Here is a 17,512-nt window from a genome sequence, read left to right on the forward strand (position 1 = left end):
GTTCTACCAAATTCTAATCTTCTGAATTCCTCATGTCTTTATCTTTTTCTCTTTCCAAATTTATTTCACTGTACTATACTCCTTCAATAATTTCTTGAAACCCCTAATCTTTTGGATTTCTGATTATACTCCTACTACTTCTACCACTATGGGATTTGAATCGACAACTGCATCTCTGTGCTAATGTGGTATGGCAACTCGAACTGATGTACGTACGTACGAAGTTCTACGTTGTGACTGACTGACTGACTTTTTCTAAATTGTTTCACTAACAGCTGAATTTTTAGTACCAATCTACTTGATGAGTTTAAACAAATTGTCTAGCGTTGCCTATTCCCATCGACTTACTGATCCTTTTTTCACTTTCATTTCCCAGCATCGCTTTCGGTCCTTACATAGACTTTTCGTCAGTCTTTTTAAGTTGTCTTAACGCTTTATTGCTCCTCGAACATGCAGTACGGGTTTCTGTGAGTCCATAAATTTACTTGAGGCTTCAGAGATCTGTTGGTTGTTTTAATCATTTGGTTCAGGTTTTTAACATACGTCACTGTTGTTTTTAAAGTGGGCCACAAACCGTCCCAGGCTATCTCAGGGTTAAAACTTTTACTTGGTCAACTAATGCCTAGTTAGTTCTCTCTTAGATACATCCTTAGTCTTTTCAACTGAAACAAGGTCATGACAATACGTGCATATAAATACATAATTGTGATATCCCTTCTATTTTTGTAGAAAATTTTCACGAATTATATCCTCTTTACATCATTGATTTTTCATTTGTTTATGATTTAATACTCGTAGATCGCTCCTAGCATTGTTACTGCATCCAGCTCTCTGCCGGAGATTGAACGTTACTCAGACCCCATTCCATTAAATCTGTCGACAAGTATTCCAACAGTTATTCGTGCAATGCTTCAACCGGATTCTGGTCTCGATATTAGGGATCGCGTGTGGCTCAAGCTAACTGTACCAAACGCTTTTATAGGTTAGTTGCAAGTTTTTGGATAAGTTTTTATTCGTCAGCCACTTCCTTTTTAGGATTACCGTTTTTGAAGTCTGCTCTACTCTTGCTTTGTCTAAATGTCTAGTGCATGTGTAACAAGATTCAAATTGCTCGTTCTCTAAACAGCTGAGATATCACTAGGGTCACAGCATACTTCGTAGTCATTTATTTGGTAACCTTTAATAAATAGTTTAATTTATTGAATTTGAGACAACAGCAGCGTTCATTGGCAGAGAGCATTTTATTTCAGTTGGTACAGTTGAAAAGTTAGATATCACTTTAATAAATCTGATAAAAAACACCTTTTCTCACGGTAGATTTTTTCTTTTTGCTCGTGGTGGAGTATATAACTATCCATAGTTTTCAAAATATTTTTCGAGATCGAATAGCTGGGACACTACCGTTTAGTCAAAGACTTAGTCGACATTTAACAATTGCGTCTTAGCTTTAAAATCTACTTCTGATTAAAAATATATATAGCTTCATCAACCTTCAAACATTAGATATGTTTCAAAGCCAAGAATACAGATATGTATCAAGTTAAATTAATTTACGTTTCTACGTTGAGCTAGATTTCTATATTAAATTTTTAAGAGTATTTCTTCATTTGTCTTGTAAATGATGAGGGTTACTCATGAAAGTAGAAAAAATTATGTATTTACGTATTTAGCCCCCAAATGCCCTGGTACGGCCGAGAGTGGGGAGAGTCTGCTCTCCCTCTCGAAATGCTCTCACATGGCCACGCGAATATATAGCCTCTGCCAGGGAAGTCCTACTCACTGCCTTCTCGTGGCGTGGGTGTTGTTCACAAAAGTGAGAAGACGAAAAGCGAATGTCCGGCGCTTTAACCGGGTTGGTGGACACGGAAAGTACATCTAGGGGAGTTGGAAAACCCTGATTCCAAACCAATGGTGCACATGGGCTCCCGTATCCTGAAGGAATAAATGGCGTATGAACCAGTTATTGGTCACCGGCTACCATGGGACTGCATCTCCTCACGACGCTCCACTGCCTCGTGGGTTAGACCTCCAGGTCAAAGGCTCGGGGTGTGGCCCCCTAAGAAAACCACGTGCTTCAGTCTGGCCACCTGGACAGTATCACAGCCCTCACACAAATCGAATGAGATTTGTGAGGCGCATATTTATCTGGTGCTTCCTTGTACCAATATTTATGTGTTTAAATAAATAAATAAAATTTACGTTATTGGATTCGATTCTTATTATATTTCGTCTTCAACAAAATCCTCGGTTAGTGATATTATACAAGTGAATAAACTGGAACGATCAATTTTTTGCTACTCACCCTAAGGGTCACACTTGATGTCTTTTACAAAACTTATTTGCCCTATTTGGAACACTAGGCTTTCACTAGTTTGACTAATTACAATGATTTCGTCTGTTAATTAGGTGTAACTCTACTCGAAAACGAATGGTTCAGAAGGTTTAATGATTGAGGCTACCTGTTATGTATAATGTATTATTCTACAAATAGACTGCTACTATAATTGTTGCATTCACAGTTATGTGCCAGTGTCGTAACTTTTTTACTCATTAAATTATCTGCTGCGACGTTTCTTCTTTATCATAGTTTCCACATGAACGTAGTTTTAAGATTCATTTTTTTTTATCTGTCACGTCTAACCTAGTTCACTTCTACAAATATAACATTTCGAAGAACCTTTATGCTTGCATACTTTAACGTTTTCATTCACTGATAGATTTCAGTTTGCCCTTTTGTTAGTTTCACATCGTACGGTTTTTACTTCACCCTCAAGGTTCTGATCTAGTTGATTGGCTTTTCCGTCAATTGGATGGTTTGACCGATCGCCGAGAAGCCCGAAAGTATGCATCTAATCTGCTCAAATTGGGATACATTCGGCATATTGTAAATAAATTAACTTTTTCAGAACAATGTTACTATGTCTTCCGGGATATAAGTGGACGTAAGCATTTATCTTACTCTTTTATTGCTTTACTTTTGTCTTTGTGAACTTTTTTTGTGAGCCATTCTTGTTAACATATTACGCAATTAATACGCATAACCATATCTGTCGGATATTTTCATTAGTTCTCTTGAGAGATTTAATTTTTATATCTAGGCTAGAGTATTTATGTCTTTTCTTAGTTAAAACTTATAATTTGACTAAACTTCGTGTACTTTTTAGATCAATTTTACTTTGCATTCTATTTTCATTACACTACGTCTCAATTCCACTGCCAATAGCAAGAAATATATCGTGGTGCATATTTTTCTTGTTTCATGAATAAAATTATTCAGTATATCTTCTTTGTTAGAGTTTTGAGCCCATTAGAGGCACTGAAATGAATAGTCGTAGAAAGTTAAACAAGTTATTTCAGTATAAATAGCTGTTTCTTATTTTTAAGTTGTGTATTGCTCTTTCCTATTTGGCTTGTTGCTGAAGTTAGTGAATTTCGTCATCTAATAACTTTTTACCTTTATATTTTTCAGATATGTCTTGCTTAAGTTTAGAAGAAGTTGATAGTGTCAGTGAAGTCGGTGCACATTCTCATCCCAATTGGGGGCACAATACAACAAGTACTAGTTTAACTGTTAGGGCCGGTGCTAATGGTAGCATGCCAGATTACAATCCAGGTTTTGTTGGATCTCACGGAATCGGAGCAGCAAGTAGAGAAGGGAATAGCAGTCAGTATAGCACCGTTTCACCGATGTATCATCCACCTGCTCCGCCTCTTGCTGCTCCTATTCGTCAGTTGATCGCAGACGGTCAAAATATAGCTGCTAACGCAAATCTCCAGCAGCCACACAGTGGGTCCCGATTGAATAATGGAAATCGAGATAATATTTCAGGTTAGTGACAAATGTGTACTAAGTTTTATGATATACTGATATGAAGATGGTTAAAACTGTCTACTGCTATGCGAATAAATATCCCTAGTCATCAATAGTAATTATGTCCAACAACATTCTGGGATTTAACGACATAATATGAAGTTTATTACTTACCAAACACTAGTCAAATATATGGAATTAAAGTCATTAGTGGTAAAGTTCATACTGCTTTGTGGTTGATAATTATTGACAAGTTTACTGCACTGAACGTTGATTTGTATCATTTTTTGCACAACAGCATAAACCTTGTTTATTTGAAGATTCGTGACTGTTATATCTAGAACCTTGATTCTTAATATGCCGCGAACTACTTGACTACTTGAACGATAAACCCCGCAAAACGTCGCAAAAGAGAGAAGACAAAGACTGGTAAGTAGGAAGTTTATTCCCCAAATCAGTGTCAAAATATAGTACAGAAATCTCGTGTATTTATAGTTTTTTGGCTGAATGTAAATCATCATTTCGGTCAACCAATAGGCACATAGGGGTCATGCTAATCCATCCAATGGAGAAGCTACACGTCGACATTCAAGAACATTCCCCTAGCCGTGATTGGATGGAATGTCTGTGGCTCTTCCTGGGCTTCTTAGGGCTTCCTAGAGTCCACCGACGGCCCGTCCTTACACCTCCCCTCTTTGAAGTTTGTGATGTATGACTTTCTTTTAGGGTCTACTTGAAACATTGCTGTTGCTCTCCTTTTTCTACTCAGCACCCTTGTCGGCTGTGCGATTTCACTTTTACGTTTTCTAAGTCGTTGGTTGCGGCATTCTTCCGGGCTTTCTTGCGTTATATCCACCAGCATGTGGAACGGTAGTTGTGCATCTGACGCTGTTCTATGATCTTTCCTAATCTGATTAATGTGTCTGATACACTTTCCGTCCCTACTCCGGACTAGATAAAGTACGTTCCCGATACGCCGTTCTATGACGCCTGGTTTCCATTTCTGACTGCCTTGATACCATTTTACAAGTACTCTCTCACCCATCTTTAAGCTGCGGTCGCCCGTCGGATACTCATGTACAGGCTTTGTTGTTCTCTTGGGTGGTAATATTCTGTCGAATATCGTCCGGATTTTTCTTCCAAACATACGTTCTGCTGGTGACTTCCCTTCTGGCACCACCGGGTTAGGTGTGACTCTGTAGGTCATTAGGAATCTTCTGACCACCTGTTCCGGGTTACCCTCTCTTTCCCCCTTAAGCAAAGCTCTTTTAACCGTATCTACAAACCTCTCAACTTGTCCATTGGATTAGGGATGGTATGGGGGAGACTGAAGGTGCCGTATACCATTTTCGCTGCAAAAACGTTTGAACGTTGAAGACATAAATTGAGTACCATTGTCCGTTACTAAGATTTCTGGGACGCCAAAACAAGAGAATAGACTTGATAATTTGGAAATTGTGTTCTCCGACGTCGTACTTCTCATTTCATATACTTCCGGCCACTTTGTGTAGGCATCCACAATGACTAAAAAGTTCTTGCCTTGTATCGGGCCGGCGAAATCCGCGTGTAATCTTTGCCAGGGCCCATCCGGTTTCGGCCACGGTTGTGGTTTTACTTTCACTGGGTTCTTCGCCGCTTCTAGACATGATTCACAGGTTTGGCACAATTGTTCTATCTCTTGGTCCATAGAAGGCCAGTACACGTAGCTTCGTGCTAGTGATTTCATTTTACTCATTCCTGGATGCCCCATATGAAACTGTTTGAGTACTCGTCTTCGGAGAGTGCTGGGGATAACAATGCGTTGGCCAAACATGATACAAGAATCGACAATTGTGAGATTCTCGTCGACGGAAGTATTGTAAAATCTCCCCTTGTAATCGTCCTGAGGGCCACTTATTGAGTAGAAAATGGCGGATAGTTTTCATAGTATTATCTCTTTTGCTTGCTTCTTTAGTATTCTCAAATGTAATCGGCAGGGCAGCAATTGCATCTGTTAACACAGCCTGAACTTCCGCTTCAGCTTCTACTGCGGCGACCAGTACATTTTCTTCATGTTTTGTCTGGGAACCAATCAGCCTAGAGAGTGCATCAGCTTGTCCAAAATTCGTCGTAGGATGGTATTTAATCTTGAAATCATACCCCAAGAGCGTTGTTGCCCATCTCTGTAAGCGGTTAGCTGTATAAACAGGAATACCCTTCTTGGACCCAAAGACTGTCAGTAGGGGTTTGTGGTCTGTTAATAATGTGAACTGTCTACCGAACAACATCTTGTGGAACTTTTTAACCGCGAAGATAATGGCCAATGCCTCCTTCTCTATTTGACTGTAGTTTCTTTCTGTCACTGTCAGTGATCTGGATGCGTGGGCAATGGCTTTCTCGGACCGGTCAGGGTAAATATGTGAGATCACAGCTCTTATTCCATAGTTCGATGCGTCTGCTGCAAGTACGATAGGGAGTGCTGGGTCATAATGTGCAAGCAGTAGGTTTGAGGAGAGCAGCTTTTTCAGCTTTGAAAATGCATCCTGACATTCTCGTGACCAGACCCATTTGGTATCCTTCTTTAGCAAATCATTTAATGGTGCGCGCCAGCGATGCAGATCTGGGTGAAAGACACCATAATGGCTAATCATTCCCAAGAAAGAACGCAGGGTTGTTACATCAGTTGGTGGAGGCATTGTCTTAATCGCTTTAACGTTTTCAGGGTCAGGTCTCCTTCCGTTCTTGTCAATTATAAATCCCAAGTAACGTACCTGCTCCATGTAGAAATCGCATTTTTCAGCACGCAATCTGAAACCATAATCCTCTATCCGTGTCAGGACCGTATCCAGTTTTTTATCCAAGTCTGCATAATCTGTACCCATAATAAGTATATCATCCAAATAGGCAGCAGTACCAGGAATGTCCTGTAACATGGTATCCATGACTTGTTGGAAGATTGAGGGTGCTGTCTTTACCCTAAAAGGAAGTCTGTTATATCGGAATAATCCTTTATGCGTGTTTATCGTTAAATAATGCTTGCATTCTTCAGCAACTGGAATCTGTAAGTAAGCTTCTGATAAATCTAGCTTTGCAAAATACTTTCCTCCATTCAGTTTCGCGAACAAGTCTTCTGGTACTGGCAATGGATACTGGTGTGTTTCAAGTGCATCGTTTAGTCCTGTAGAATAATCTGCACATAGTCGGATGTTTCCGTTAAGTTTCTTAACAATCACTATTGGTGCCGCCCAATCAGAAAAATTTACTGGTTCTATAATTCCGCTTCTTTGGAGTCGTTCTAATTCCTGCTCAACAATTGGTAGAGCTGCGTAAGGTACGGGACGTTTAAGTCTGAACACTGGTCTTGCTCCCGGCCTTACGGTTAGTAGTGCTTTCACCTTTCTGCATTCCCCCAATACTTCGGTGAATACTTGACCATGTTTCTGGAGGACCATGTTTCTCAGGTTTTGCTCAGTGGGTACATCCGATGTCACCCGACTACATATATAATTAATGGGCTGGTTAGCCAGCTGTAGCATTTCGATTAGGTCAAGACCAAGCAAATCTAGTCCTGGACTTCCTGTGAGATATACTTTCGCATTCTTTTGTACATCACCTTTTTTAACTGGACAGTATATCTCTCCAACAATATTTAACTTTCCTCCAGATGCACTGTGTGCTAACTGAGTTGTAGGGAACACCGAGGGTTTGCCAATATGACTCCATGTTTTGCGGCTGATCAGTGAAATATCTGAAGCAGTGTCAAGCTGTAGACGAGCACGGCGTCCATTAATCTCTAAGGTCACATATTTTCTTCGATTATGTTCTGTTCTGGTATGTGCTACCATTATTCTATTGGTTGATGAACAGTTTTTACGTCTTCGGAAATGAACACTTGATGAACGACGGTGCATCTTCTTCTTACAACATGTTTCTTTATGTCCTTAGAGCTGACATCTAGTGCACCGGTAGTTTTTGTATGGGCAGAACCTTTTGTAATGCAGCTCTCCGCAAAACCAACATGCGGATGGAGGCTTCTTAATGGTTGTGTTCTGCTTTTGCATATAGGAATCTTTCTTCCCACTTACTGCCTGTACATAAGGTAGTCGACCATTATTTTCTACCATTGAAGTGTCATGCTTCAAGTTCACCAGACGCTGACATTCAGTAGTCACCTCTTGAAGGGTGATATTTGGACACTGTTCAATTTTACTTAGAATTCTGGTTCTGATGTCGGCATCTTCTGAAGACTGTAAACTGCATACAAAAACATTTGAATTGGTCTTCTGTCATTGCTGATAGTTTAAAGCGCTCACATTCACGATTTACTATGCTAGCATGTTGCACCCAATCATCGTTGCCAGCTTTTACTATCTTCAGGCACTGATACCGAATATTGAACAAGGAAGACTGTTCACCAAAAATTTGCGACAAAATTTTAATTGTTTCTTCGAATAAAATGTCTCTTGGGTTCTTGGGCAGAATGTAATTAGTATATCGTTCATGTTCAATGGTACCCAGCTTTCGTAGTAGCACCCTGACCTTGGCGGCATCATCAAACGTTTCTAGGTCAACATTAAATACATCTTCATATTTCTTGTACCAAGATTCGAATGTTACATCAGCCAAACCATCAAAATGAAATTCGTGAATGGAATCAATGATACAATCAGCATGCGATTTAGCAGAAACATCTGTAAGTCCACTCTTATTGAGGTTCATTTGCTGGGTTAGTATTTCAAGAATGCGAATCTGGAACTGCTCAAAGCGTTTTTCATGGCGCTCTAGAAAAGCTTCAAATTGGTCAAAGGTAATAGACATCTTGATAAATTAACCCGTCGCCAGTTGTTATATCTAGAACCTTGATTCTTAATATGCCGCGAACTACTTGACTACTTGAACGATAAACCCCGCAAAACGTCGCAAAAGAGAGAAGACAAAGACTGGTAAGTAGGAAGTTTATTCCCCAAATCAGTGTCAAAATATAGTACAGAAATCTCGTGTATTTATAGTTTTTTGGCTGAATGTAAATCATCATTTCGGTCAACCAATAGGCACATAGGGGTCATGCTAATCCATCCAATGGAGAAGCTACACGTCGACATTCAAGAACATTCCCCTAGCCGTGATTGGATGGAATGTCTGTGGCTCTTCCTGGGCTTCTTAGGGCTTCCTAGAGTCCACCGACGGCCCGTCCTTACAATGACAAAAACGTGTTTGCAGATAACTATGATGCTCATTGTTTATTTTACTCCTCGTGATAAACTAATTTTACACCCTCCCTTTCGGAATGCTCTCACGGCGTCGCGTATACAGCCTCTGCCAGGGAAGTCCTACTCATTGTATTCTCGTGGCGGGGGTGTTGTTTACGAAATTGAGAGGACGAAAAGCGAATATCTGGCGCTTTAACCGGTAATTTCACCTCGGGGAGTTGGAAAACCCTGATTCCAACCAATGGCGCACCTGGGCTCCAGTATCCTGAGGGAATAAGTGGCGTATGAACCAATTATTGGTCACTGGCTACCATTGGACTGCATCTCCTCACGATGCTCCACTGCCTTGTTGGTCAGACTTTTAGTTTGAAGGCCCGGGGTGTTGCCCCCTAAGAAAACCACCTGCTTCGGTTTGGGCACCTGGGCAGTATCACAGCCCTCGCACAAATAAAATAAAATGACGATATCTACGACGATATCTACTCGGCGATACTATCCATGCTTCGATTCAAGTCAAAGAATTCACATTGTTATTATTATTTTACCACCTCACTTATTCACTATCTTTTATTCCCACTTTGTGTATCCGTATTTCTCATCTTATACAGCAGCTCGCTTATCGCGGAAACTCTGTCCTATGCAAACGATCTCGAGTCACTGACTGGTCGAAAATTGAATGCTACTACCGAATACGAATACTGAACCAGTTTTTCTGAAACCACGTGCACCATTCAAACTGGATTCCTTCAACGTTCGCACACTAATGTAGATCGGACAACAGATAAGGCTGACTATGTCCTTAGAAAGTCTTAATATCGACGTTTGTTGTCTATCCGAGACCCGTATTCAAGACTCTAGTGAGGTACTATAAATTTGCTCTCCATCTGTCGCCTCGAAAAGCCTGTTTCACGTGCGTTTATCCGGGAACCCTGTGGCATCTTCGTCTGGTTTAGCTGGCGTTAGTGTCGCAGCAGTAATCGATTGGACCCCCACTAACAGTCGGTTATATGCTGTTAGATCAGAAAGCTCTATCAAAGTGAGAAGAAACCGGCGTGAGAAACGGTGTCTTTTCGTCATCTCTATCTATGCCCCGACAGATTGCAGCCCGGATGCAATCAAGGATGAGTTTTACCACCAGTTAACAGTTCTCCAGAAAGTGCGTTCGACAGATATTGTAGTACTAGCCGGAGATTTGAATGCTCAGGTTAGGCGTCTAGGCACAGAAGAGAGTCGTTTAGGTGGCCTATGGGAACTTGTTGGTCGCAGGTCAGGTAACGGGGACCATCTACTGCAACTGTGCACAGATCAAAACCTGTTTCTGATTAGCAATAACTTCTGGCATAGTCATCGCCGGTGTACCACCTGGCGTCCTCTCTGCATCTCAAGCCTGGACTCAGATTGATCACGTTGCGATCAGCTACCGATGGTGTGGTTGTTTACAAGACTGCCGCTCCTTTTGGAGTATCTATCTGAACTCCGATTATGTCCTGGTTTGCTCCAATCTTACCTTACTTTTCAGTGGCCAACGAATTGATGTTAGTAAATTGGTTGCAACTTTTGTTGCAAGTACGTATCGAACCGAGCTAGCTTCTAGGCTAGCTACCATCCCACTGAAAAGTATAGATGAGCATTGATTGCAACTGCATGACGCCATGAAAATGGCGAGCAAAGTCGCTTGCGGCTTCGCGAAACCTCCCGCTTATAAGCATTGAGTTTCTTCAGGCTCCTTACAACTCATCGAAGCCCGTCGGTCTACTACGGGTGCCCCCAAATGCCCTGGTACGGCCGAGAGTGGGGAGTGTCTGCTCTCCCTCTCGAAATGCTCTCACATGGCCACGCGTATATAGCCCCTGCCAGGGAAGTCCTACTCACTGCCTTCTCGTGGCGTGGGTGTTGTTCACAAAAGTGAGAAGACGAAAAGCGAATGTCCGGCGCTTTAACCGGGTTGGTGGACACGGAAAGTACATCTAGGGGAGTTGGAAAACCCTGATTCCAAACCAATGGTGCACATGGGCTCCCGTATCCTGAAGGAACAAATGGCGTATGAACCAGTTATTGGTCACTGGCTACCATGGGACTGCATCTCCTCACGACGCTCCACTGCCTCGTGGGTTAGACCTCCAGGTCAAAGGCTCGGGGTGTGGCCCCCTAAGAAAACCACCTGCTTCGGTTTGGTCACCCGGGCAGTATCACAGCCCTCTCGCAAATAAATGAAATGGAACATTCAACTGACAATTATATTCTCGTTCATACTAGAAACAAAACAATTTGCATTATTACTATTATTATTATTATTATTATTGTTATTATTATTATTTACCATATCGCTAATTCACCCCCTTTTATCCCCAATTTGTGTAACCTTACTTTTCAACTTATGCAGCAGCTCGCTCTTGGTGGAAAATCTGTCCTATCTAAACGATCTCCAGTCACTGTCTGGTTGAAAGTGAATGCTTCCACCAATTATGAATACTGAAGCAGTCTTTCTGTTGGCAATCAGTGTCCGCAGGTACGGCATGTGCTTTGCACCCTCCAAGTGCAAGGTACTCCTAAAAGAGTGGCAGGATTCTCATCCTGTACTCACCCTAGATGGTGAGCAGATTGAAGTAGTTGAGAAGTTCGCGTATCTAGGTAGCTACATAAGTGCTGGTGGGGGCGTGAGTGATGAGATTGATACACGTATAATGAAAGCCAGAGCGGCTTATGCCAATCTGGGCCATCTTTGGCGCCTTCGTGATGTTAGTCTGGCTGTATAAGGTCGGATCTACAACGCGTCGGTGAGAGCAGTTTTGCTCTATGCTTGTGAAATCTGGCCTCTCCGAGTTGAGGTTGTTAGACGTCTCTCTGTGTTCGATCATCGTTGTCTCCGAAGGATTGCTGACATTCAGTGGCAACACCATGTTAGTAATGCAGAGGTTCGGCATCGTGTGTTCGGGCGCAGAGACGACGATCCAATTGGTGTCACCATCTTGAAACACCGACTTCGGTGGCTTGGACATGTTTTACGAATGTCGTCCCAGAGAATTCCACGTCGTGCATTATTTGCCGACTCTGGGACTGTTTGGAAAAAGCGGAGAGGAGGTCAGTGTATGACATGGTGTCGTGGTATGAAAGAAAGCTGCAAAGGGCTAGCTTCTGTTGGTCCTTCACGACTCCCTGGCTGGGGTCCGAGAGATGGTGCAACACAGTGGCTAGAGACGTTATCAGATATGGCTGAGAATAGAAGCCAGTGGCGATCCTGCTGTAACCTTCTTCTACTTTCTTCATAAAGAGTGGCTATAACTTTCCTAATTGAGCTCTTCTGGTTGTACATTTCAGTTTCCCCCATCATTACTCTTCTCCTTTTCTTGTTTTCCTTCTTTTATATATACGCATCTTATTCCTTCTCCTCCCATTCTCATTATTTTGTGTGGCGCATATGTATCCGGTGCCCTTTGTACCAATATATATGTGATTAAATAAATAAATAAATAACGGGTGACCGGGAGTTTGACCACAAACGAAGGCTGTTACGCAGTGAAATCGGGCAAAGCTTGCGTAAGGACCGAGAAGCCTGGTGGTCGGAGCGTGCTCATGAGATGGAAGCAGCAGCTGCATCTGGTAACTGCCGGAAGCTCTTCCAACTCATCCGAGCCACTGGCAGCAAGAAGTCTGGTGTGAGTGAATCAATCTGTGAGGATGATGTGATGCCAATCACTAACATCCATCGACGTCTTGGACGATGGGCAGAGTTCTTTAAAGGGCAATGCAACTGGCCTGCTGTTCCGGCAACATCGATCAGATTGTCCTTTCCTCCATGGCCGGTGACGATGGTCCACCAAATGAGGCTGAAGTTCACAAGGAACTCCAACTCTTGAAACGTTACAAATCACCGGGCCCAGATGACTTACCTCCGGCTCTTTTTAAAAATGGTGGTGACTTTCTGACTAAGGAATTGACTGTGTTGTTTGCAATTGTTTGGGAGCAGGAATGTGTTCCAACATCATGGAATGAGTCGATAGTCGTCCCTATCTTTAAAAAGGGTTCACGTTGTTCCTGTAATAACTCTCGGGGGATAAATCTACTTTCGATTGCGTCCAAAATGTTGGCTTCTGTCATACTTCGTAGATTGTTCAAAACTTGAGGAAGATTGACTCGCGAGGCGCAATCTGCATTTCGTTCTAGTCGAGGATGTATTGATCATATCTTCAACCTCCGCCAAATGTCAGAACACCGTCAAACTTATCACAGGCCAACAATCGTAGTTTCTTGATATCTACCGCCTTCGATTCGTTGGATGTAACCTCCTTAACTGAAAGAATCCTTCTGGCTGTACGTTTCCGTTTCCCCCATTATTATTATTATTACACTGACACACTAATCTGTTGTTGTTATTGTTTTTTTCTTATACGCACCTTACCTTCTTTTTCTCTTCCCCTTCTCATTGTTTTATGTGGCGCATGTATATCTGTTGCCCCCTTACCAATATTTATGTTTTCAGATAAATAATAATTAATAATGATCAACAACCTTTAACACAATTTTGTCATAAATAAGGTGAAATACCACCTAATAACGTTTCACACCATTTGCAATCATTTCCTTCATCGTACTTTATTTCTAATGTAGGGTACTTAGTGTCTCCTTGTTTAAGGGTATTCAAATTATAAGTATCTTTTACTCCTCTTCATGTACAAGATATTCATTTCAACTGTTTAGTGAGCGACTAATGATCAACTGCGTAAGTTTTCTGCAAAAACCTTTCTTGATATCTGTTAATTTAACCTGACTCAAAGCTTTACTACTTGAAGTCACTGACTCAGTTAATCACCGTTGATTGTCATCCTCAAAATTATCTGTTAAAATTCAATTATTGATTTTCTTTCACTTTTCCATTGTTTCATATTTTCATATATCTACATTCATTAAGTCTTATGTTTTCCATATATATTATTTAAATCACAAGTCACAAAACTTCCTAAGGATTTTTGGCTATAACCATTAGTTTAGATGTCACTTAATTTTTTAATGATTTTTTGTTTCCTGAATTCCACTTTTCAGGCGGCTATTCCAGTTCAACATCTAGCACAAGTAGTGAGTCAGGCCATTTCGCTCATGAAATTTCTGGACATACGAAATCGTGCCCCAAAGAAGCGTCCGCATCAAACCATATTGGGGCTCAGGGATTCAGCCATTCTAGACAACAAGATTCAGTTTTACCAAATATACGGTCACTAAAACAGCAACATTCCCAGTCAAATTCTAATTTGGCACAGACTCTCTCTGCTACTAGTGGTGTTGCAGGCAATCAGTCCAGATTAAGACCTCCTTTTTATTCTAATGGTAATGATCTATCTCAACAAAATGAGCTTGCAGCATCATCTACAGGATCTAGTTCAACTTCTTTTGGAAACCCAAGACAGAATGTTCCCAATAATAATTCTGATAGCAAGCAACACCAGACACAAGATTCAGTTAAACGAGATTCTATGCTCAGTTCGAAAAGTAGTAGCAGCAGTAGCTGTACTCCGTTGAATGCAAACATGCAGGAAACGCGACTGTTCAATTCACATCGGCTGTCTCATATGCCAAATCACCAAAATTGTGCTCCTCCTCCTCCTCCTCCACGAATTTCAACCGCTGTTTCTGGTTTCACACTGACAAGTCATCCTTAGACAGTAAGAATTGTTATACTAACTCTCCTCATTTGGCGTCGGTATTTTTTGGTTAGGTCTGAAATCAGCACTGTCTTCAAAGTGGTTTGTCTAGTGTTCTCAGTAGCACTTAAAATAGATTCTGGTCAGCTCGATATGTGAACCTGTTTCTACTTAGTCGATATCTAATCTGAGTGGGTGGTTATTTCAAGTTCATTGTTTTATCATACTCATCCACTAACAAGTGATATAATTTAATTATCTAAATCATAATTAATCAAAGGATAACAACAGTTAACACAATATTTTGTTTATATGCTATACTTACGCTTATTTACTTACTAGTTGCCCTGTATCAACATAGTGACTGAGACAGTAATATCATAGTAAACGTTAATTCATATCTATTACACAAAATTAAGTAATATGATTTAAAACCAGCGTTAAATTTCTAGATTAGACTAGCTTCCAGTCAATCGACACTACGTGGTTGATGTTATACCCTTTCACTTAAAGTCTTTTACCACTGATTTTTATCATGTGGCCCTTAAATCCTATTTAATGATTGTATCAGTAGTCATTAGTAGAACTTCAAGTCACCATTTAATCTAAACATGTAGCATGTGTAAATATATTATTTGATAATAACAATCTACCCAATACTCAATCAATTCAAAATTATCAAATCAAAAGTTGGTAATGATACCTACGTAACATGTGTATTTCAAATGAATCTTTTAATACGAGTCCACTATTCAATTATACTACTCAACACTTTAGTCCGTTTGTAACAAAGATTAACTTTGACCTGGTGACTGTTGAATCACTTTTAACCTACATTTTTCTGTAAAATGCTCTTGAACTTTTTGCTCATAAATACATTAATTCCTACTTATTTGTTGGGAAAACTTAGATGTATGAGGCACTCACAAGAGTGTTGTGACATATTTCTGTGTGTTCATCAAGCTTATTTCAGTGCATAAAGTATACTACTGATTCATCTGCTCTTTACTCGTCTTAAAATTTCGATATCTTGTTCGCCTTTATTTATTTTTGAGTATAAAGCCTGTTTATGCTTATAAAGAAACATTACACTATCGTTTTTCCCTCTTTTAGTGAAATAATCTGAAAAAAAACCGAATCACTGCGGTTTGGGAGAAATTTTCTACCTCATCCCATCTCTTCTCGATGATTTCCAGAGAGACATAATTATTTTGACCACTTCGTTGTAATTAGAGTGATATGTGATACTCGGATTTCCATAATATAACCTCATTTCTTCACAAAGAAGCTCATCCCACAACTCAGGCCATTTTTCCGATTTTATATTCATGAAAGTTTTCTCTGTAATATATAGTTCACTCACGCGTTAAGTTGTATATTGTGCAATCATTAACATTTTAAAATACCCTTTTTAACAAAAGATATCAACTCTTGTAATCAATCTCATAGTCTACCTCGATGTATTGTTTATCATTTATGTAGTTACAACTTACTGTCTTGTTCTTAAAATGAACTCCCATATTACATATTATGTACCTATCCTTCTTTTTTATCTACCTAATTCGTTTTTACCTCATTTCCTTTCTTTCTTAACTAACAGAATATGCTTTATTTAACCGTATTATTCAGTTACCTACTACAGAATTAATTTTTTCCTTAAATTCAGCTGTCGTTACTTATAATATTTGATTGATATTTAAATCATTTGCAATTTTTAAATTAAAACTTTCTAACTAAATCGCTCTTTTGTTTCGAGTACTTCATTTTCTTTGCAGTGTAGAAATCGCATTCAGTTATTTATGGTAATGCAAGTAAGAATTGGTTTTGTAAGTTTCTTGGTGTAAGTAATTCTAAATGAGATATCTTGAATGGAGGATTCAGAGCGCCTTGATCTACCTATGTCGGATTTATACTAGTTAAGGCACGTGAAAACTTATTGAATTAAATTCACCTATGTTACTGAGTTGGTCCGAGTTATTATATTTCAAAAACAACTCAGGCAAGAAAAGATGATGAATAATGGTGACCAACGTAATCCAGACGTCCGAAATATAGAGGAAGATTAAAAATAAGTGCTACTTCACAAGTGAGTTTTTAAATTGCAAGGTCCTGCTATATTTAATTTTTAATGGATGGTTTATTCCGAACATTTCGTTTTCTTGGTGATTCTTTTAGCCGGTGTTCATCTAATTTATCTCTCACTATGAGCCATTCTCATAAAAAAAACTTGTTGACTTATTTTGATTCTCGAAAGAAAAAGACGTAACAATCTTTAATTCAAACCCACAGTCACTTGTTTTTGAAAAGGACAAACGTTGATTGTAAATAGGAACATTGTCTCTATATCAACACACTGAGAAAATTTCCTGTTGTTCATTGCTGACGGTCTTGTTTTTAATTAACTATATACCTTACAAATTTATGTGTTTGGATGGTATAAAGAAGCCTAAGACTAGTAAGACTCTTCGTTTCAGTGAGGGTGTCTCTAGTACTATGTTCAACTCTTGATGATCTCAACTTACTACTGAAATCGGCAAACTGCTACCAAAAGTCAATAAAAGCTAATGGACCTCTGGGGAATCCATTAATACTAACTGACGCATGAAGTTCCATTCTCGCTGGGTTAGTATGATCAGGAAAAAAAGCCTAGTTGTAAACGGACTAAAGACCTTTGTAATAATCACAAATTACTTTCGATGCTATAGGGAAGGGGAATCTATGTAATTTAACTAGAAGGAGATAACAGAATATTACCGGGAAGGAAGTGTTAATAAGCTTTTATAATGATGGGTTGAGTATCATGAGGGACCCAACTTAACAATGAACATCCCTAAATTCCCCAAGATCGATATTAAGCTTTTAGTTCATCAAAAGTG

The 17,512-nt window shown here is 39.9% G+C and overlaps 1 protein-coding gene across 1 annotated transcript; it reads left to right on the top strand.

The window, feature by feature from the left end:
* Window positions 1–906: 906 nt before the first annotated feature.
* On the top strand, window positions 907–16,374 carry Smp_162410 (dishevelled, putative; the record flags this gene model as incomplete). The annotated part of the gene is made up of 5 exons (XM_018799664.1): window positions 907–982; window positions 2,775–2,942; window positions 3,470–3,829; window positions 14,041–14,657; window positions 15,750–16,374. 4 exons carry the CDS (start codon window positions 907–909, stop codon window positions 14,652–14,654), a joined length of 1,218 nt encoding a protein of 405 aa, XP_018646593.1. The 3' UTR covers window positions 14,655–14,657; window positions 15,750–16,374.
* Between the last annotated feature and the right edge of the window lie 1,138 nt (window positions 16,375–17,512).

This window comes from Schistosoma mansoni, assembly GCF_000237925.1.
Source record: "Schistosoma mansoni, WGS project CABG00000000 data, supercontig 0144, strain Puerto Rico, whole genome shotgun sequence".
Classification (NCBI taxonomy): domain Eukaryota; kingdom Metazoa; phylum Platyhelminthes; class Trematoda; order Strigeidida; family Schistosomatidae; genus Schistosoma; species Schistosoma mansoni.